This window comes from Brachyhypopomus gauderio, chromosome 7, assembly GCF_052324685.1.
Source record: "Brachyhypopomus gauderio isolate BG-103 chromosome 7, BGAUD_0.2, whole genome shotgun sequence".
Classification (NCBI taxonomy): domain Eukaryota; kingdom Metazoa; phylum Chordata; class Actinopteri; order Gymnotiformes; family Hypopomidae; genus Brachyhypopomus; species Brachyhypopomus gauderio.
Window position 1 is genome coordinate 21,141,977 of NC_135217.1, and position 22,161 is coordinate 21,164,137.

Consider the following 22,161-nt stretch of genomic DNA (forward strand, 5'->3'; position numbering starts at 1 on the left):
AGGAGATTCAGGTAGACACTGCAGCTTAAATGTCACCCCGTAAAATGCTAATGTGTTTAACAGTGGAAGCCGCTGGGGCCAGACAGCATTAATCACATCACAGATGCACCTGTGTGCTCGCTCTACCACTTATACCACTATGGCACAGAGTGCTAGAACTGATATTTTGCAAGTAATCAAATATGAACAAGTTTTTTAAAAATGCGTTCTGATTTGAGAGACTCTATTTTGATCCTTGTGGCTGAAAATCCAATAATTTAATTTGTTATATGCCACTCATGGTGGAGGTGGTTTATACTGAGCTCCTCCCTACACATGGTTGCCTGTGTCAAACCCTGTAGCCCGAGGCTCTGAAAAGCAGCTCTGCTTTCTCTCTCGTGTTCTGTGTTCATTTTGTTATACGATGTCTGCGGTGTGTAATTAGTGTTGGGGGTGGTGGGTGGGGCAACCGGTTGGGGGTGGGGCAACCGGTTGGGGGTGGGGCAGAGCCTGTCTCCAGGCGTGAGATGTTTTATAGCCGTGTGCGTGTGCGGCCTGTGTGCGTGTGCGGGCCAGTGCAGCGTGCTTCCTACATGTTTTAGTGGCAGGTACGGCCCCACCCTGCCGCAGTGACGCACACACACACACACACACACACACACACACACACACACACACACACACAATGTTTTTTTTTCCCTATGAGTTTCTGTTTTGATCTACAGGCCTGCAGGCTAGATATAGCACTGAGGAGAGAGGGAGAGAGGCAGTGTTGCTAGAGAAACCACAATGTTTTATTTTGCCTTTCCGGCTGGTGAAGAATGAGGGAAAGGCCTCCGGCTCTGTTAGGGTCCGCGCACATGAAACTCAAACCTAGCTGCTACACTGACATGTTTTGAACGTCTTCAGCACATAAATTCTATGCTTTATATGTCACATAAGTCTTCTTGTCTTCATTACACACAAACAAAAAAACAAACACTTGGCCTGGACAGAAGGCCCGTGAATCTGTATTGTCCCGTGTACTTTGAGGCCCCTTTTCCCACAGTGCGAGTCCCGTGGGCGGAGCAGGAGGCGGGGCTGGATCAGGTGACTCACCTGCACTAGGGGCTCGCCCACGTTCTTAGCCGCCCCGCCTTCCGCCGCTCTGCTGCTCCCAGACAGATGGATTGCCCCGCTCATAATGGCGGTCTTTGTGCCGGCGTCCAACTGTGGGGGTCACTGGAGAAACCCTCCCAGACTACACAGCGCCCCTTGTGAGAGATACGCCCTAGCTGGAAACCCAAGAGCCGCAGAGGCTGACCGGACTTTGTTACCTGCACGGTCGGCTGGGAATACGCAGGCTGCACTGGCGTCCCCGCTGCAATAGTGTCCCCGCTGCACTGGCGTCCCCGCTGCAATAGTGTCCCCGCTGCACTAGCGTCCCCGCTGCAATAGTGTCCCCGCTGCACTGGCGTCCCCGCTGCAATAGTGTCCCCGCTGCACTGGCATCCCCGCTGCAATAGTGTCCCCGCTGCACTGGCGTCCCCGCTGCAATAGTGTCCCCGCTGCACTGGCGTCCCCGCTGCAATAGTGTCCCCGCTGCACTGGCGTCCCCGCTGCACTGGTGTCCCCGCTGCACTGGCGTCTCCACTCTGGGAGGGTTGCAGGGAGGCTTTCCTCAGATTTCAACTATCTGCTCCCCACTGGAGCAGCACAGAGGTGTTCTGTGGTCCGGGCTGCAGCGCAGAGGTGTTCTGTGGTCCGGGCTGCAGTGCAGAGGTCAGCGTGGGGGGGGGGGGGGGGGGGGGGGGGGGGGGGGGTTGAAATCCAGGCATGCAGAGGAAGACAGCAGCAAAGGACACTAGAGTCAGGCTGTCAGTACGGTCCAGCAAAGGACACTAGAGTCAGGCTGTCAGTACGGTCCAGCAAAGGACACTAGAGTCAGGCTGTCAGTACGGTCCAGCAAAGGACACTAGAGTCAGGCTGTCAGTACGGTCCAGCAAAGGACACTAGAGTCAGGCTGTCAGTACGGTCCAGCAAAGGACACTCTGCCTCGTGTACTGTCCTCTGCTCCCCTCTCATCTCCCTTCCTCGCTCTCTCTCTCTCTCTCTCTCTCTCTCTCTCTCTCTCCCTCTCTCTCTCTCTCTCTCATGGTCATGGTCCATCTTGTGAGGCAAAACACAGGTCTGCTTCCACTTGGGATTAGTTTATCTGGAAAACAGCTTCACATTCAAAAAGTGGTACATTGTGTTGTGAATGTTTGTGTACATGTTTCTAATGCTCCAGAGAATTACCTACATGCTGACGTCACCTGAAACGTGCCATATTTGTCAATTGTGATTTTTTTTTTTTTCACCGCAATCGAAATTTGTCCTCCGCATTTACCCATCTATGCAATTAGAACACACACACTAGTGATTACTAGGGGGCTGTGGATCACACATCCCCACTGCGGTGGGCAGCTCTAGCCCGGCGCCCAGGGAGCAGTTGGGGTTAGGTGCCTTGCTCAAGGGCACCTCAGTCATGGCCTCAGGCCTGGGAATCGAACCCACAATCCTCCGGTCACAAGACCAGTTCCCTACCACAGGACCATGACTGCAAAAATGTTAGATCAGATTTTATAATAAAAAAAATGGTTTTGTTGATGTTTTTCTGCTGATCTAATTCTGTGCGGGAACATGTGACGAACAAGTGCATGAATTCAAGCTTTTGCAATTAACTTGGGTGATCAGATGTGACGTGAGCTCTGAGCTCTAGACGTTTGGTCCTGTGTTGTCCGGCCACCCTCGCGGGTCCAGTGGTGGTGCGTGTTGGCTTGTACGCGTGCGAGGTTCTGATCCGGGGCAGCTGGGACGGTGCTTGAGGCTCAGGATTCCGGAGAAAGTTCAGGAACATCAGCCGGTATCACGAAGGCGTCAGCGCCGTCTGCAGGAGTACAAGCAGCATTCCTGAGGCAGAACCCACAGGGCACTGACACACACACACACACACACACACACACACACACACACACACACACACACACACACACACACACACGAGAACAGACCAGGTGGAGGTGATGATGCCCATCACTTTCCCAGATGCTTGTGTGCGTGAGTGTTTTGGATTTTTTTTTTTATTTGTGTGCAGCGTTTGCGCAAGCAGGTGGCACACCTGGTCTCAGTGCGATGACTAGACTTACTTACTGTTCATACCAGACCCTCAAACGCTCACAACCTACTGGAACATATACCACTGCAACATCTGAACTGGTTACCTTCTGCAATGATGTCATGTCTGTGTCTGTATCTTGTGTCTTATCAAATCAAAGCCTTATAAGTAAACCATATGAGTCATATAAATATACCACATATGAGCTTTTTCTAACAGTTGTTAGTTTGAAATAGTCATGAAGTCTAAAATTTTAGCCACTCAAGAATATTCTTAATACAGCCAAAACAACAAGTTTAGTATGATTGTTCCTAACACTACACCTAACATAGATAAAATTTTCATTTCATCCATTACAAATAAAATGTAAATATATTTATATATTGCTATCCTCTCCAAGACATTCTAAGATCTTGCCCATTTTATTCATTGCACCTGATGTTGTACGTCTGTGCTGTGACCATGCGATGCCTGCGTGTGACAGGACTTCCTGACTCGCCCGCCATGTCGGAGTCCAGGAGGAGCAGCAGTGGTGGAGAAGATTCCCCCAGACCTCCACTCCACTCCTCCCTCTCTGTGCCGCCCTCTACTGGCTGCAGCCTGCCACTGCCGTCCCTGCTCTCACAGGTCAACCTGGAGCTGCTGGTCTCTGGCGCCATCACTCTGCTCGGTGAGCTGACGGATGGGCCCTGCGGGGGAGAGAAGTGTTTGGGTTTCCGCTCTCTCGTTACCTGCGTGGTGTCCTGTTCAGACACCCCATCGCCTCGTGCAGAGCGACTGACTGTCAGAGGTTTAAAGTAATGAGACAGCTGCACGGGTGTTGTGAGATCAGCAGCTGAGTGACAGCCCTGCAGAGGGAGTCTGAGTCTGTTTTTACATAGTAAAAGACATAGTTTCATTTCATGTGTCACTGCCAGCCACAGTGGTCTGCCTAATGAACACAAATAACCATGTCCTCATTCAAAGGCTGTGCTTACGCAGACTATAGAGGAGATTTGGCTTCATGACCTTTTGAGAGTCCAGCAGAATTGTCTTATATAATCGTCTCTCTCTTCTGTCATTTTTGCGTATAGGCAACCAGGACCGATCTGGACGTTCTCTGCTCCAGGTGTGCACGAGGCACCGGGTGTGGACAGACGAGAGCTTTACCTGCAGAGAGCTCACCTGTCTGCTGGGCTACTACTGCTCCACACTGCGGTAAGAGCAAACGAAACACACACACGCGTGTGTTCATGCATGCACAGACACGCAACAACACACACCCATGTTGACACGCACATGGTTCAGACCACCGCTCGCCTTCAGCTTCCTGTGTTGGTGATCTCCCTCACCATCTCTCTGCTGCGACGTACATCACGTTTTTGCATGTCTGACATTATAGTGGCGATTTTTTATCAAGTTCAAGTCCAAAGTGCGATCAGCTTCAAATGTCATTCCAGATTTAGCACAGTGTAAAGGAGTGGGAGTGGGCGAAGTAAACATGTGTATGAGTGTGTGTATGAGTGTGCACGTGTGTGTATGAGTGTGCATGTGTGCGTGTGCATGAATGTATGCATACGCGTCTATGTGTGTGCATGCGTCTGAGTGCATGCATGCATTTGTGCGTGTGCGTGTGTGTTTGCATGTATGTGTGGTTGAGTGTGTGTCTTTGTGAAATGTAGAAGAGTGTTTTGTGGTAAGTTAGAGTGAAGGACTCTTCCTGTTCTCAGAAAGGAGAAGAGGGATCTGGGCTTGACTGTGCTGGTGGACACACGGAGGCAGCAGGCCAGCCCCATACTGTTCTCAGCTCTGTCCCAGCTTCAGGTGAACACCATTCACACACACACACACACACACACACACACACACACACACACACACACAAACACACAGAAACACAGAAACGCACACACACACACACACACACACACACACAGAAACGCACACACACACACACACACACACACACACACACACACACACACACACAAACACACACACACACACACACACACACACACACACACATACACACACACACACACACACACACACACACACAGAAACACAGAAACGCACACATGCACATTGGGCCTGTCCAGAATCTCCCTATTGACAGTCTCTTATTAAAAGGTTGCTATTAATCCAGAGAGGGAATGTATCAGTTGTCTCACATCCTTGCTAAGACACTGTCACCAGCCTTATTGAGTTTCACAAGTGGTTACCCACCCAGGGTGTGCGTGTCTTAAACTCAACCTTCCTAAACAATGGCCTTTGTTTCTGGGTCAGACCCTTTTAAATCTTCTTTAAAAACATATTTATTTTCATTGGCATACAAGCATAGTTAAGTACATTTTTTAATAGATTCTATTTTATTTTAACTCTGTCTATTTGGGCTATTGTATTTCATGTATTTTATCCTACTGTTATTGTTATTGTATTCTTTTTTGTTCATTGATTTTAACTACTTGAAAGTTGTGATACTGCTGGATTTACCTTAGCTTTGATATCACTTCTCATTTGTACAGCACTTTGGTCAACCTCGGTTGTTTTAAATGTGCTATATAAATAAAGCTTGACTTGATTTGACTTGACTTGACATTGATCAAATCCATAGATCAGACCCCTAGATCAGACCCCTAGATCAGACCACAGGCAGCAGATGTGCTGTGAATGTTCTCAGCTGGGTTATATAAGTCTGGCCCTGAGACAGTCTGACATGCCGCTTGCTCCATCTTGCCCTTGGAGCAGAGAGGGGGTCTGGTCTTAACTCGTACCCATACAGACAGGCAAGCTCCCAGCCTGTTTAATGGGCTGTCAAAAACTATGGGGAATGTGTGTATTTTACTGTACATGTTCAGTAGTAACAGGGGGGCATTTACTCATGCATTGTTCATAAACAGTAATCACTGTGTGTAACGTTAATTCGGCACAGATATGGCGTGTGTAGGAGATAATACCCTGTTCCTTCTTTCTCCAGGCTTCTCTTCCTAACACACTTTATTCAGTTCTGTTACTCGTGGACAAAGATGCCTCCATCAAACTTGAGAGAGATTTTTCCATTCCAGTGAGTAGCTGAAAACCTGAAACATTGGCAGAATAAAATATGAAGATGCAAAGGCTTTTGAATACGGGGGTGGGGGGGTCGGGGGTCGGGGGTCGGCCCAGTTGTATACTTAATGCTGTGTCTCCCACAGAAAGATAATTTGTGCCTCCTGAAAACATTGAACAGGGTTATACAATGGCTGACAAAACAATAAACTACAATGGTGTCGTGACCTTGGCCTTACTCAGAGAACAGTGTCCGTGTGTGTGAGAATGGGTGAATACGTGTGTAAGTGAGGTGGAAGAATATTTAAGTGGCAAACCTTCCTCACTGTGAGGCGGAGAGAAAGAAAGACGGGGGAGAATAAAGAGAAAAGGAATTGTGCTTGGATTCTAACACAAATGCTTACTGACAAGAGGCAGGACACAAATGCTGACAGGAGCCACAATTATTGAATATCCATATTTGTTACAACAGGAAGGGTCTAAGGTTGAGAATCCACTGAAAAAAGAGAACTAGAAAAGATTACAAAACATGCAAACTAAACAAGCTAGAGAATGAAATGAAACAGACTGACATAACGAACCGAGCATAGAAGAGTGTGAGGATGACGTGTTCGCTACGCTGTGCTCCCAGGGAAACGCCCTGAAAGGGGCCCTCTGGTCCCACCTTCAGTCCTCTCGTGCCTGGTTGGTCTCCCTTTGGGGCCCCAGGGTGCACCAGTTCTCACTATGAAAGACAGTGTCAATTATACCAGGAAGCATGTGCACTTTATTTAAGGAAGACATGAGAGTTTATATATACAGTTGAGCAGGCTGTCTGAGCAAAAAGGATGTGCATAATACATATCAAAGATGGTTGTCCATATAAGGCACTGGTGCAACAGCAGCAGGACGTCTGCTGTACACCCAGTCCAAAGACAAACAATGGCGATAGAAAGAGTTTTATGTGTCTAAGTGTCTAAGTGTCTACCTACATAAAAAGATTCTCCTTGCAGGGAATTCTAACAAGGCAAATGGTGAAACAGGTAACCATGGCAGCACATAGAACATGTAAACATAACACAAAGACCGTGTAGTACGTCTAACGAAGACCAGTGATGAAATCGAAAACAGCTGCTTTCAATACACAGACAAATGAGGGCTAACGAGAGGTCAGGCGAATAGGACCTGAGGAAACGAAACAAGGAGCTAAACCAACAGAAACGAAACACACGTCTCCTGGTCAAGGGAATCTCGACACCAGAGCAGAGGAACCTTGGCTTGATTTGTAGTCTGTGGCTTCTCTTCTATTTAAAAACGTCTGCAAAATAACCAACATCAAGCTCCCTTTCTAAATATAGGGAACTTTAAGTACACGTGTTCTTTACTGAATTCAGAGTGAAGGCGGAGACATGGCCAGAGTATTAGAGTAATACTCAAGGGAGACATTCATTAATTATATTATAATGTTCAAGTATTAGAGTATACTGTAATGATCAAGGGAGACATTCTTTAATTATATTATAATGTTCAAGTATTAGAGTATACTGTAATACTCAAGGGAGGCATTCTTTAATTATATTATAATGTTCAAGTATAAGAGTATACTGTAATACTTGAGGGAGACATTCTTTAATTATTACATTATAAAGCTCAGCTCAAGTATTAGAGTATGGTATAATACTCGAGAGAGACATTTTTTGATTATTATGTTATAATGCTGAAGTATTACACTATGCTGTAACACATGTTCTAACTGTGTGATTTCCAGTGGGAAGTCTTGTCTTCCCTGAAGTCTCTGCAAAAGCACGTGGATTCCTCTCAGCTCACGAGGGACCTGGACGGCACTTTCTCCTATGACCACAGCCACTATGTCCAGTTCAGACAGGTAAACTCTGGCCTCTCCTCACTCGTCCCACGTCAGGTCTCTGAGGGTGGTCCCGGTCCACCTGCACAGGAGACGTGCTGAGCTCATTGTGGTTTTGGGTCCACAGAAAATGGAGCAGTTCACCAGCAGCTGTGACTCAGCCATCTCGTCCCTAAGACGGTCTATTGAGGTCCTGAACAGCAGAGGCAGTATGGACACAGCCAAGGTCAAACCCTGTCCGTCCACATCTGTGACTCTGAGTTAGCAAAAACAAGAAGTTTCTTGCTGAAAGGTCTCATGTGTGTGGTCTGCAGGAGGTGGCCGAGTTAATAAACCAGCAGAGGAGCCTGATGAGGAACATTCTGGAGGACTCGCACCTGAACAACCTCCGGCTGGAAGGGGGCACCTTCCTGGCACGTGCCAGGAAAGAAGAAACCTGCGAGATCGAGAACTACAGGTGCTGATTCTCGGCTAGGGCGATTTACAACATAAAACAACCTCACCTGTCTGACTGTTTGAAAGAGACTTTTCACCTGCTCTAGCAGAATGAGTCTTAGCTGACTGAGCAACATATGTTCGACTCTGTATAATTTATGGTATTCTATATAAGAACAAACCCAATTGTGTAAATACTGAAACCACATGACTAACCCAAAGTCTGCTGCTGATTGGTTGGAATGAAAGCCTGCAGCTACAGCACCCCTTTCCCCATAAGTCTCACTGTTCATGCTACATCATGCTACATTGTTTCCATAGTGCTCGTAGCATGACGATGCTGTCGGGAAGATAGTACTTGGTTCTGCTGGGGAGGGGCAGCTCTAACCAGCTCTCTCGCACGCTAACGCAGGGACGCAGTGGACGAGGCGTGCGTGTTGTACAACCAGATGGACGAGGAGGTTCACAAACTCGTTATCCTGTCCAACAAATCCCTCCAGCAGCTGGAGAACCTTCTGGAACTGCGTACCTTCCAGGAGGAGAGCGAGCAGGTTGGCTTACAGGTCTACTTCAGCCAGAAAACGCTAATGTTGCTAATAATGAATAAAAGCTATTGGGGATCTGTTAGCATAGTCACGTCTGATAGTATTAAACATGATGTTTCTCATGATGTGTGAGAAACAGTTCCAGGAACATTTGCATTATAAAGCAAAATACCTCCAGTGTAAAGGTCAAATCTGGCAATTTTAGTTTGAGCCATCATTTGGTCTTGAACTTTGCTACTCTGTTGATCAGCAATACTGCAGTAAACCAGGACTTTGATGAGTCTGTATTTTTTCTGCTGGGCATCTTTGAGCAGATAAAACGCTGGTTCAGTGTGGAGAGGGAGAAGCACCTGGCCCCACTAAACTCTCTCAGGTTCACGCTTGGATCCCTGCAGGAGATGCAGCAACACCTGGACCAGTTCACAGAGGAGGCAGTGGTGAGGGTTTGGTGCACAATGTTCTTCCCAGATGCACACACACTCTCTGGGAGAGGCCATCTAAGAAATGGATTTAGTCTCAATTTCTGGAAAATTTCAAAAAACTTCTGAATATGTAATATTATTGAATATACATTAGTATCTACATCTAGTTTAAGTATGGTCCTTTTCTACTTGGAGCATCCCCGTGTTTCACCATTTGTGTGTGTGTGTGTGTGTGTGTGTGTGTGTGTGTGTGTGTGTGTGTGTGTGTGTGTGTGTACTGTGAGCAGCTCCAGCAGAAGCAGGCCTTGGCACTCCTGCAGGACTCCAGTGACGAGTCCAGCTGTGCGTTACAGGAGCTGACCGAGTACGCCAGCGCCGTGCTACAGCAAGCAGACACACGCAAGCGTGAGCTGGACATACTGCTCAACCTCTACGAGTTCTATGACTCGGTAACGACCTTCACTCTTCACGCTCAGATAAACACTCCTGGCACCACGGCTAGACTTCACGGCTGGTTTATACCATGCACAGTTAAAGGGAACCAAACTAACCTCAAAGTCATTTCCATTTCAAGGACTAACTTAGCGATACTAAACTCACAGTATTCTATGTCCTCCTATTCTTCATTTACATTTGCATTTACATTTATGACATTTGACAGACACTTTTCTCTAGAGAGATGTACATATTTAAGTGTTTGACAATACTTTTGCAATGACAGGACATCTGTTTTTACTATTACTGCCAAATTGGTGATATGACCCAAATCCAAATGACTTGGTCAAACGTCTTTTACGCAGGCTGACCAGTGGGTGGCGCACTGCCAGGATTACTTCGTGAGCCTGGAGGAGAGTGGTACGGGCCTCTCCCCTGAGGTCCTCCAGATCTTACGGGAATACCACAGCGAGGCCACCAAGTTCTCCCTGGAGAACTTCAGGTCTCTGAACGAGACGGTGGCCGCGCTTGGCAGCCCGCGGGAGCTGCAGCAGTGGAACCTGGTGTGGATGAAGTGCCAGCGGACCAGACGGCGGCTGGAGGAGGCGCTGGAGGGAGCGCCGGACGCCCTGCGCAGTCCCGAGGAACCTGCCTCTGAACCCGCCACTCCCCCCTGCACCCACGGCCCTCTCCAGCCTGACTCGGAGCCCTCAACGCCCGGGTCCACCACCCCACCACCAGCTGAAGCACCCAGCAAACCCCAGGGTGGGGAAGAAGGCTCTTCTAGTTGCCTCTCCGAGACGTCGCCCCAGGCGTCCAGACTTGCGCTGGTGCTAGACTCGGAGGACAGGAAGCCTCACTCCGCAGGTCCCTTCTCCAAGGGCGACTCCCCCTTCCTCAGCTCCCCTTTCCCCTTCCCACCGGAGGGCAGCAAACTCTCCCCGTCGCTCTTAGACGACACAGACAGCGACTGTACCGTGGACTCCTCGTACTCCTGCCACTCGGAGCCGACGTACTCGCCGGCGGCCAGCCACCGACGGCCGCCGCTGAAGAAGATCATGAAGAAGACGGTGAGCTATGAGCTGGCGTCACGGGACGGCGGGCACCCAGACACCGGCCACCACGGCTACACGGGGGTCTACATTAAAGGGCTGGAGGTCGCCAACAACGTGTGTGTGGAGAAGAAGCTCCAGAGGCCAGATGTGAAGAGTCCTCCTCTCGTCCGCAGCAGGAGTCTCTCCTCTTCCTGCATCTCCTCCTCTAGAGTTCACTGCCGACTCAGTGAAGTGGAGACAAAGAGACAGAACAGGTTAGACAGAACCACACACAGAACCACACACATTCACACACAGAACCACACACATTCACACACAAAACCACACACAGAACCACACACAGAACCACACACATTCACACACAGAACCACACACAGAACCACACACATTCACACAGAACCACACACACAGACCCACACACATTCACACACAAACACACACAGAACCACACACATTCTCACACAGAACCACACACAGAACCACACACAGAACCACACACATTCACACACAGAACCACACACATTCTCACACAGAACCACACACATTCACACACAGAAACACACACACTCTTTGCTGTGATATTGTTATTTGATTAATTAGTTGATTGATTGAGGGAAATAACTTTTTTTTTAACATGAAACATTTCAGAGCCATTCCACTTTTTAGGGACCTAACAGTTAAAATTTCCATTTAGTTTATAGCTTTAAACAACCAATGCAGTGCAGGCCCCAGAGTGGGAAGGGCTGGAACAGACCAAAGCAGCAGTCTGGAGGGGTCAGTTAAGAGGGGTCAGTTTAGAGGGGTCAGTTTAGAGGGGTCAGTTTAGAGGGGGCAGTTTAGAGGGGGCAGTTTAGAGGGGTCAGTTTAGAGGGGGCAGTTTAGAGGGGTCAGTTTAGAGGGGTCAGTTTAGAGGGGTCAGTTTAGAGGGGGTAGTCTGAAGGGGGCTGTTTGGACGCCTCTACAGTTGATGCCTGGACTACTAAGCTCCACATGAAGGCCGTGTTTGACGAAAACCTTTTTTTCGATCACCGTTTGCTCCCCGTGTGATCTCCCCCCTTCAGTAAAATCCAGCACATCATGGATGAGATGATCTCCACAGAGAGGGAGTACGTGCGCTCCCTGGCCTACGTCATCGAACACTACTTCCCCGAGATGGAGCGGCCGGACCTGCCACAGGACCTCCGAGGCAAGCGCAGCATCATCTTCGGGAACCTGGAGAAACTGTGTGACTTCCACGGCCAGAACTTCCTGAAGGACCTGGAGCGCTGCGCCCACTCCCCGCTCTCCATCAGCTGCTGCTTCCTGCGCCACGTGAGTGTGAGCACACACACACACACACACACACACACACACACACCCTTTTGGGCTTGTCGGTTCATTTACACGATGCATCGGAACCAGATGGCTTCTCGTAAATGTTGGTTTGAGATGTGAGATGTTTCTTTGGAAGGGCCTTGAGAAGAAGCAGTGACGTCATGTATGATTTTTCAGGAGGAGCAGTTCGGCATGTATGCTCTGTACAGCAAGAACAAACCTCGCTCAGACGCCTTGCTCAGCAGCCATGGCAACAGCTTTTTCAAGGTTTGTATCTAATCAAGTTTCCATCCTTTGCTGGGAGTGGTTAAGAGACCCCCTCTGTGGCTGTTCCATAATTGTGGCTGTGCTCTCATTGTGGCTGTGCACTGGTTGTGGTTGTGCTCTGGTTGTGTTGTTTCCCAGCCACTACTAGCTGATCAGACTTGTATCTACACCAGGCTCCAGTTGTATTCAGCTGTATTCGGCCGTCAATAAGCATGTGGAGGATTAACCTGACCGGAGGGATTGGAGCAGGAACAACCTGGACACAAATGCGAACATTCGAACATGACAGGTCATGTGGTCATGATGTAAACGGTCACCTCCGCTCCGCCTGTCTTGTGTCTAGAATAAACAGGTGGAGCTGGAGGACAAGATGGACCTGGCGTCCTACCTGCTGAAACCCATCCAGAGGATGAGCAAGTACGCCCTGCTCCTGAAGGACCTGATCAAGGAGTGCAGCCAATCACAAGAGCAGGAGCTCGCCGACCTCAGGACTGCTGAGGAGATGGTCAAGTTCCAGCTGCGGCATGGCAACGACCTGTTGGCCATGGACGCCATCCGCGGATGTGATGTAAGCAGCAGAGATGCTCTCTGTTGGGCGATTGGGGCTTGAAGAGAAAATCTTCATGAAACATTGGTTGAATGTATTAAATGTGTTCTAAAGCAGATTTACAGGAATGACCCTGAATTCTAAGAGACACAGGCACTCAGTTGTATACGTTAGGTTACCAAAAGAAAATGTAGCGATACTAAGATCATTTTTTGGTTTGTTTGTTTGTTCCTGTAGGTGAATCTGAAAGAACAGGGTCAGCTGAGAAGCCAGGATGAGTTTGTGGTGTGGTGTGGGCGCAGAAAGTACCTGCGGCATGTCTTTCTGTTCGAGGACCTCATTCTCTTTAGCAAGACGAAAAAGATTGAGGGGGGATACGACATCTACATCTACAAACAGTCTTTCAAGGTACAAGGTCCAACACTCCAAGGCATCTCAAAGAGATTTATTTGAATTGACGGGAGACACCAGTTTTCTCCTTAGCTTGTTTTTTAACCTTGTAGTCCGTTTTCAATTTACACTGTAGGAGATGATGTAAGGAAAAAATATATATATATTTATATATAAAGTTATCTTTATCTGTCTTAACAACTTGTGGCCGTTTTTTTTGGTAGACAAAACCTCAAGCTTAATGGTGTATTCATGCACTTCTTGTTAACCATATGTGGAGTGAGAATGTGTTAAAGTCTCTCACTTTATTGGTGAGAGAGTGTAATCTATTAGCGCCTAGACTGAAAGCAAGAGCAACCTGTTAGTATACTTAAACATAAGTAAGGTATACTTTACAGCACACTAGTAAACAGAGTGTGCTGTTTTCCTTTATGGAGGAAATGTATGGTCTGTTCACATTTGGAGTTTGGAAAGAGTGAACTGTGCTTGTATGGCGTGATAATGTCTGGAGTAGGAGAGCGTTCTGTTGTATGCAGTGTTAAGGTGTGATCCCTTCCTGTGGAGAGTGAGAGAGAGTGATCTCTCTATATAGAGTGTTTCTATATAAAGTGAGAGTGTATGGAGTGAGAAAGAGTGTGATTATGTTCCTTTTTGGTGTTAGAGAGTGATCTGTTCCTGTATAGAGGTGAAGAGAATGACCCTGTATGGAGTGAGAGGGTAATCTGTTATTGTATTCCCTGCAGACTGCAGAGATTGGCATGACGGAGAACGTGGGTGACAGTGGCCTGCGTTTCGAGATCTGGTTTCGCCGCAGGAAGTCCCAGGACACATTCATCCTGCAGGCCAGCTCGGCAGAGACCAAAGCCACCTGGACTGCCATTATCGGCAAGATACTGTGGAGGCAGGCGCTACGAAACCGAGGTCAGCTGACGATCATGGCCTTCTGGACTTCTAACCACTGCACAAACTTGTCCTTGTGATCACATTACATTCAAGTGGTTATTCAGTAAGCAAGTAAAGGTTAACATGTGTAAAATGTTGAGTGAAAAAAAACTTTGCCGTGGGGCTGTCAGACCTCATATCATGTAATACATAAAACCCTTTTTTTTGTCTGAATTTTAGAATTACGAATGCAGGAAATGGTTTCCATGGGGATTGGCAACAAGCCATACATGGACATTAAGCCCAGTGATGCAGCCATCAGCGACAGAGCCATCGACTACATCATGAAAGGGACAGGTAGGATTATGGGCGAGGTTCTTCTCCCTATCTTCTCACCATTCAAATCTATGCCACCTGCTTCCATTAATCTCATCATAGCCATTTTACGGTAAAAAGCAAATTCCAAAAATGTCCTGAGGACACAATGTCTCATGGGGGTGAAATAAGAGCGACTACGTTGCCATCATAAACGCATCACCTAGCAAAGACAAACCGGTGTAGTGCTGGCTTTCTTCTTAGCCAAATGGCCCAGCCAGCTCCCCTCTCAGTGTCTCCTCCTCTTCCTCCTCCTCTTCTTCCCCTCTACCCACAGAGTCACGAAGTCGCTCCTCCATCACCGTGTCCTCCTTCGACTACTCCAGCCCCTTCAAAAGACCCCACTCCACCATCTCCAACAGCAGCACCTCATCCTCCGGGAGCCAGTCCTCCTCCTCCTTCCTGGGCTCCTCCTCCTACACGCACCTCCACGCCGGCCCCACGCACCCGCTGCCTGGCTGCCCGCCCCTGGCCCACTGGGCTTACGACTGCATCGAGGAGGACGAGCTGGAGCAGGATGTGGGGATCCAGCCCTCCATGAGTGAGTTCCTGACATGATCGGCTACACAAAAACAGATCACTGGAATCACTGGAAACAGATCACTGCAGTCCAAAACGGCTCCACTCGGGATTTGGGCACTGAGCTACGTGGCTGGGGGATAATAGAACATGGTTTAAGTAATGAAGAGATAGACTAAAAGATTAACGATGAGTTCTTCTGCTTCTTGTGCTGCTTCTTGTGCTGCGTCTTGTACTGCGCTGCAATTGTTAATTGAATTTTAATTTTGTGTTATTTTTCCTTGACCACTTCTTCCACATCCTCCGTTAGTATTGCTGAGTTGAGAAGAATTCCATGCACAATTCCAAGTCAAAAAGTTTGTTTAGCTTAAAATTAGTTCAGTATCCAGTGCATTCGTGTATTGCAAAAGTTACAATAAATGTGGAGAATAAATGAGATAATCTGAAAAATCACGTTTTCCTTGGTTCTGCCTGAACCCATGACAGTTGCATGATTTTACTGGGCTCATCTTTGATGATATTTGAAAGAAAAAAACATTAGATGTGTTTAGTGAACTCAGGGAGTAAGCTATGATTCCTAACTAAACGTTCACATAAAATTACACGTCATCCATAGTTTAACAGTGTAAGAATGTGACAGCACCAAAGTGTGATGTTAAAACGGCAGTAAAATAACAGAAGGAAACAGCTGAGGTTGTTGAAGACAGCATTCACAGGGAAGCGTGGCTGTCTACTGCATGGAGCTGTGTTTGCATGATAATAATAATGACACAGGAAGTGTAGCCGGAAATGGGCCCCTTATGCAGTGATCATTGGTATTTGTTTCTGAATTAACTGGTATAACAGCTCATTCTCTCTATAGGTGAAGTGGGTCGACCTGGGAGAGTGTGGTCAACCTGAGTTTGAGTTTAATAGCAGAGAAACACTGTCCAAACTACCGTTCTGGGTTCTGTAGTGAAACGTGTTGCAGGCAACTTCTGCAGGCTCTCTGAGAAACGATTCTCAATCACAATGCATACAAATGAAAGGAATGAAATATGGCTTCACGTGTGGCTTCGAACCGTGACAGATGTAGCACAGATGTCGCACAGATTGCTCAAACATTCCAGTTTATTTGTCTCTCTTACTTTCACTCCCTTTCTCACAATCTGTTTCTCTCCGTCCTCTGTCTCACTTTCTCTTCAGTTCCTGAGAGCTCGGAGAGCTCCTCTCAGAGCACATCCAGCGACGGTACGACTAGCGTGCGCACGCTAATGGTCCCCTGCCACTCGGCTCTTGGCGTAGACGGCTACCCAGACGAGCCTTCCTCCTTCCTCTGCTCCTCGCCACCCACGTCTTCATCATCCATGCTCTTCCACAAGGAGCAGGAACTAACAACAGAGACCAGCAAATTCATTACTGCGGTAGGGGCATCCCCACACACACTCACTGCCTCTTGTGTTTTTACACTCTCACACATTACTCTCACACTTTAACACTCTCGTGTACATACTTCCACCTTTAGCACTCTAACAAATGATCGTTCACTCCTGCATTTTTTTTATACCCTCACACGTTTTGTACAGTCGCACATGCTTTCACAAATGTACACGCGAGAGCACTCTTAGACATTATAGTGCACTTTCCTCACTTTTGCGCACTCTCTTGCACATGTGCACACTCTTGGACACACACACTCTGGAAGCCCCAATACTGCTTAAACTGAGCCTCAGTCATACCAGGAATAGATCCAAGATTACTCAGTTTTACTTTTTTCCCCAGAAATATAAATATCACATCATGTTGTCCACAGCAGTGCCCTAGCACACTAGCAACATTACAGGCTATTTCATACCATCTAATAACCCATACAAAACTTGTTTTTATAATACCAAAAAATATAAAAAATAAAAGATGAAAGATACTACCGATTAACAGTAAATATGGTCAAATATAAACCTGGTCAGAGATGTAAAGCGGTGAATGTACATGGGTGCTTTCTTTGTGGACCAGCTGGGTCCATCGATTCCTCATTAGACGTGTCACAGGAAAGGCTGAAGTTAGCACATTCTAACCACGCAGCATTGCCGAGTTTCACAAGTCTGTGCGAGACAGGCTGCAAAGCCCAGCTGTTTCTCCTTGGTCCAACTCACCTCCTTTCTGTCATTTTCTTTTGCCAGAACAAGACATCTCATGTAACTATAGGCCTCTCAACAATGGTCTAAATCAGAGGGTTTGGATCAGTAAGTAATTAGTGCAAACTGAGCATGGTGTCCTGACTTCCTCATTCACAACCTGTGGGTCACGCTTATCAGATTTCACACTGCAGGAGGGCTTATCATAGGATCAGTTCATGATTTCTGTTAAAAATATAACAAGGTGACCAACAGATCTGTTCCTATGGCCCTCAACTCTTACTCTGAGACGCTGGTGTGCTTGTGCCAACCTGTCCCTCTACCTGGTTCATGTCCTATGGGCTTGTGGGGCTCAGGAAAAGTGCTCACCTTAAAGGGATGTGCTGTGTTTATGCATGGGTGAACCTTTTTTTTATTCATGCTTCCGTTCCTCCTGTTCTCTGCTCCCACCAAATGTCTGAAGCACTCACATACTACATCTCCATCAGTTTATTTCTTTTTAAGCACAGAAGCAAAATGTAACTTTAATCAAATGCAGATCTTGATACTTTACCAGTTTATGAATTTCCACTGATCCCCAGTGGCTTTAATGGATTGTATGTCTGCTCACTGAGAATCAAAGCCTTGGGGTTGGTATTGCTAGTCCCTGGGCTAGTTAAGTGCCAAATACCTTTTAAACAGTTTTAACTGGTTTATAGCATTTTGTTTCTACCTGCATCAACGTGGGTTGTGCTTTATTCAGTTAGTATCATTTAATGCAATGTTCTGTTGTTTTGTTCTCTCTCCAAAGCTTTGAATGACACTGTTTTCTGGAGGTGTCAGCTACAGGACCAAGGTATCGTCACACCGCAGGACAACTTCTAGGACTCTGTGGACTAACCACGAGAGCAGTGACACAAGGTCACACTCAAGCCTGAAAACCGCTCTGTGTGTGTGTGTGTGTGTGTGTGTGTGTGTGTGTGTGTGTGTGTGTGTGTGTGTGTGTGTGTGTGTGTGTGTGTGTGTGTGTGTGTGTGTGTGTGTGTTTATGCACAAAGCTTCATGTTGTCTTTGAAAACGAACACTGAATTGTATGCAGAGTGTGAATGAATGCTGTCTGTAGCACTGCTGACTGTGGGCATTTGTTCTTATTTTTATTTCGTTTTTTATTCTTAATAAGCACATGATAAGAATACAATGGATTCATTGCTGTTCTTACAAGCAGTTAATTTACTACAAAGAGTGGTAAGTCTTTAAGAGTGGTAAGCAAAAGAGATCTGTACAGAAAGAAAAGAGGCTAGGTTAACAATTTTTAGGACTGGAACTACTAATAAAATACATTTTTTCAACCACCCCTTGCATGTTAAATCTTTATTAACAATGTCAACATAGCCACTTGTGTGGGAAACTGCTGCAAGCGACGTTCCTCTTAATGAGCTCTTAACTCTGGTGAAGGTGACAGTGAAACCACAGATGAAGCTCTAAGAGGATGTGAGAGAATTGTAATAGTGAGAATCTCAAAAGAGGAAGGTTGAGCTTCCCTATCTAGGGCCCTGTGTATGTATATATAATAATTAGTCGTATGTTGTCCTGGTCCTCTTCCATAAGGCTTGTAAGCAGAAGAGTTTATTGAAATGGCTTGGGTCAGGTGTTTATTCGTTTGGCTCAGCTGTTTGGTTGCTTTGGCCTCCGAGACGCCGTGGTAACGGCTGCTTCAATACTATTGGCCGTTCTTGCTTTCTAGGAACTAGTGTCATTTTTTTCCTGATTGTGTTTCTCGACATAAATGAAGACTGTGAGAACAATGGAGACAACCATGTCCAGCAGTGTTACGCACAAAAGAAGAATTTCCACCTGCATAATACACACACACACACACACACACACACACACACACATTACATGAGATCATGCTTCCTACACATACCTTAAACAGACGTAAGTGTATAAAAGATCCAAAGAGTGAAACAGCAAACATCTTGTTTTGGGAAATATTTGGGAATACCTTATACTTCAGTGTATTCTGCAGCTCATTCTGCAGCCCCTTTGACAGCTCATATGACTGTTTGGCTAAATCAACCCCCAGTAGCACAGTTCCGATCACAGTAATCACCAGGACACTTATGTTGGAAATAAAACACATCTGCAGAAAAGAACATGTGTTCTGTGAAAAACTGGCAAAAAAGGAAATAAATAAATAAATAAATATTTGGTATGTTACACATGTTGTATTGGTGAGCACATGTGCATCATTCATTGATGCACCCCCCACCACCACCACCACCCACACCCCACAAGACTGTAATGTAATGTTACAGGAGCTCATTATTTGTGTATGTATTTCACCTTCTTAAATGCAAAAATGTAAATACATTTATACAACAGCCTGGATATGTTTTAAAGATCTGAATAATTTTATGCATAAGCTCATAGGTTAAAGTAGAGCTGTGATGAAATATGACATGAAGGAATGTATGAAAGGGATTTCACCATTATGCAGTGATGACGTCTAATATTGAAACACAAACCTGTAACAGTCCTGGATATTTGTATAGGAAGTTGGACAAAAATCCAACAAACAAAAACTGTAACAAAAGGAAAAAGATTTTAGAGCACCATGGAAAGACCAGTATGCCGACCAGCTGCTTAACTCACTCATGACGTAAAAAGCCATAAAATTCGCTGTTTGAGTAGTATATCTTTAATCCAAGGGTCAGACACTGTTGTTTTACGAAAGCCTTTGAAAAGGAGTTCAATTATGCAACCACAAAATTGCATAAATTGTATAAAAATAAAATGATATAAATGTACAAATATTTCATGGATGTGTGGGTAATATCAATATTAATAATTAAAATATATATTAAAAATATATATTTAAATGTAGCACTGCAAAATATTATCTAGAAATTTAAGTGTCATAGATGACATTCATCGTACCATTATTCCTGTCATAAAGGGCACCCTAAACAAGACGACTAAACAGACTTGAATTTCGAATACCACAGCAAAGACCAGCCCCAGTCCAAGACTGAGTACTCCACAGGTGATCTGGACAGACTAGAGACAGACAGAGAGAGAAAAATATAACAAAAAATAACAATATAAGAAACAAATATATTGGAGGAAATAGCCATTGACTGTTGAAGTTTAAAAGATTAAATTATGCCCTCTGTGAAATGCAGTTTGTGTGGAAGATATTAACGACGCTAGTGTTTATGATGTTAAAGTAAAAGTTAATGATGTTAATGAAGTTAAAGTGTTTCTGCCATAACACAGGTCTAATTGGCCCACGTTATAATAACTGGAACACATCTCTAGCCCAGGACTAAAGGGATATATTCCGTACCAAAATGGACTATTATGGCGCACGGCTATATTCCAATCATTAATACCAGCATTAGTAATTTGTGTAGATTATTAACCAGATAATTAACCAGATTAGTTATTTAAACGTTTGGGATTTTTCCCTTGGCACGCGTGCGTTCTTATAAACACTTTCGTGTGAGTAGCATCTTACGGCCCAGACTGCTGGCTGCTTGTTGAACAGACGATGCAGGCGAGGTTTCTTGTCGGGGATGAGGTCGGTAGCTCTGTAGTACTTGATGAGCGGACCTTTATCGTCCTCCTCAGCCTCACACGCTCCTTTCCCGCCACCGCCCTCTTCCGTTATATTCATGGGAACATGGGCACGAGCCATGACGCATCAGGGATGAGCAGCTAAACAAACAAACAAACAAACAAGTGCCCTGACTCGCAAACTTTTGGTCTCGCAAGTTATTTTTGCACTTAGTTAAATCCAGGAGTAAAAGTACAAAGAAGTACAAAGATCCATTTGTCATATCACTGTGGAACAGAATTGTGCTGACTCCGAAGTGGTGGAAAGATCTTCCACTGGCTGTCGGGACCGTCCAGTCCCTTGCACGCGGTCTTCAAACGTAGACTGAACACACCTGTTTATTGAATACTTAGACGGCCACTACCACTGCAGATAGGGAATTTATAGCACTGCAGAGTACAAATCTATCACATGTTGTCATTGAGCTTTACATTCTATGTGGGTACCTATGTTTATTTGCACTTCTTATCCGTTTTAATTCCAGCTGTTTTGCAATATTGAACTGTTTATTTGCATTTATATTTATAGCTTCTTTATATTTATATTTGCATTGATTCCTGTAGTTTAGTAGTTTTCTGGTTCAACGGTATCTTGAATTCTGACATTTCACTGCCTTAAATGTAAATGAATAATGCAATTTGGCTCGCTATGTGAATTAGAGGTATATGATGATATATGATAAATTAAAGTAGTTCATATAATAGTTCATCACGTTGGCAAGGAATATGTAAGACTGTTAGCTCTCTGCCGATGTAAGACAACACTTAGACCAACTAAAGAGTTATTAATAAGTTAGGTTTCAATGTTAAATAATTGTTGCTGTTTTGTTTCTTTTTTTAGATGTATATTAGTCAGAAATTTGAAAACGTTTGCTTCTCTCATTTTATCTGCATTACAATGAGACGCAACTCTCAATAAAATACCCTCTCACTCAGAAGTTCACTCAGAAGTATTTGACTTAACTCAACATCTTCATGCATTTCATATCCTTGGTAGCAATTCATATCTTTCTTGCACTGCTTTCTTGCAATTATTTTATAATTGAATAGTTCACTAAAGTAGTTCACTAAACTGAAAAAATTCGAACTTTAGTGCTTACGCTGAAAGGAACTTACCTCGGTAGATTTGGGCTCTTGCACCTTGCCCCGTGAGAACTGATATATCAGCAATCACACTTTTGACAGAAGAAAACGAAGTCCGCTCAGTCCAGAGCGACAAAAAGGAAATAGCCTAATAGATTAAAAAAACACTCGCGACTTCCTGAAGTGGTTTTAA

At 45.7% G+C, this 22,161-nt stretch overlaps 2 protein-coding genes across 5 annotated transcripts in view; one reads left to right on the plus strand and one right to left on the minus strand.

The window, feature by feature from the left end:
* plekhg4b (pleckstrin homology domain containing, family G (with RhoGef domain) member 4B) overlaps positions 1 to 18,619 on the plus strand; it is a 30,045-nt gene extending 11,426 nt beyond the window's left edge. For 2 of the 4 annotated variants that reach the window (XM_077012522.1, XM_077012519.1), the window contains exons 3-23: positions 1 to 11; positions 3,600 to 3,785; positions 4,189 to 4,312; positions 4,825 to 4,918; positions 6,075 to 6,161; positions 7,893 to 8,009; positions 8,116 to 8,214; positions 8,303 to 8,445; positions 8,836 to 8,974; positions 9,283 to 9,405; positions 9,678 to 9,839; positions 10,191 to 11,134; positions 11,942 to 12,191; positions 12,372 to 12,461; positions 12,805 to 13,029; positions 13,246 to 13,416; positions 14,142 to 14,319; positions 14,521 to 14,637; positions 14,933 to 15,196; positions 16,360 to 16,577; positions 17,334 to 18,619. The exon at positions 1 to 11 is cut by the window's left edge and continues 1,121 nt beyond it. In XM_077012522.1, coding sequence (XP_076868637.1) covers positions 1 to 11; positions 3,600 to 3,785; positions 4,189 to 4,312; positions 4,825 to 4,918; positions 6,075 to 6,161; positions 7,893 to 8,009; positions 8,116 to 8,214; positions 8,303 to 8,445; positions 8,836 to 8,974; positions 9,283 to 9,405; positions 9,678 to 9,839; positions 10,191 to 11,134; positions 11,942 to 12,191; positions 12,372 to 12,461; positions 12,805 to 13,029; positions 13,246 to 13,416; positions 14,142 to 14,319; positions 14,521 to 14,637; positions 14,933 to 15,196; positions 16,360 to 16,577; positions 17,334 to 17,378 — 3,787 coding nt within the window. In that variant the 3' untranslated portion in view covers positions 17,379 to 18,619. The remainder of the gene's footprint in view (positions 12 to 3,599; positions 3,786 to 4,188; positions 4,313 to 4,824; positions 4,919 to 6,074; positions 6,162 to 7,892; positions 8,010 to 8,115; positions 8,215 to 8,302; positions 8,446 to 8,835; positions 8,975 to 9,282; positions 9,406 to 9,677; positions 9,840 to 10,190; positions 11,135 to 11,941; positions 12,192 to 12,371; positions 12,462 to 12,804; positions 13,030 to 13,245; positions 13,417 to 14,141; positions 14,320 to 14,520; positions 14,638 to 14,932; positions 15,197 to 16,359; positions 16,578 to 17,333) is intronic. The other 2 variants (XM_077012520.1, XM_077012521.1) reach the window with 2 other exon arrangements.
* A 3-nt stretch (positions 18,620 to 18,622) lies between these two features.
* On the minus strand, positions 18,623 to 22,155 carry LOC143519264 (uncharacterized). The gene is made up of 6 exons (XM_077012523.1): positions 22,002 to 22,155; positions 20,788 to 20,987; positions 20,208 to 20,327; positions 19,796 to 19,852; positions 19,273 to 19,410; positions 18,623 to 19,121 (listed from the first exon to the last, which is right to left on the minus strand). The coding sequence occupies exons 2-6, from the start codon at positions 20,965 to 20,967 to the stop codon at positions 19,008 to 19,010; spliced, it is 609 nt and encodes a 202-aa protein (XP_076868638.1). The 5' UTR covers positions 20,968 to 20,987; positions 22,002 to 22,155; the 3' UTR covers positions 18,623 to 19,007.
* Positions 22,156 to 22,161: the final 6 nt, after the last annotated feature.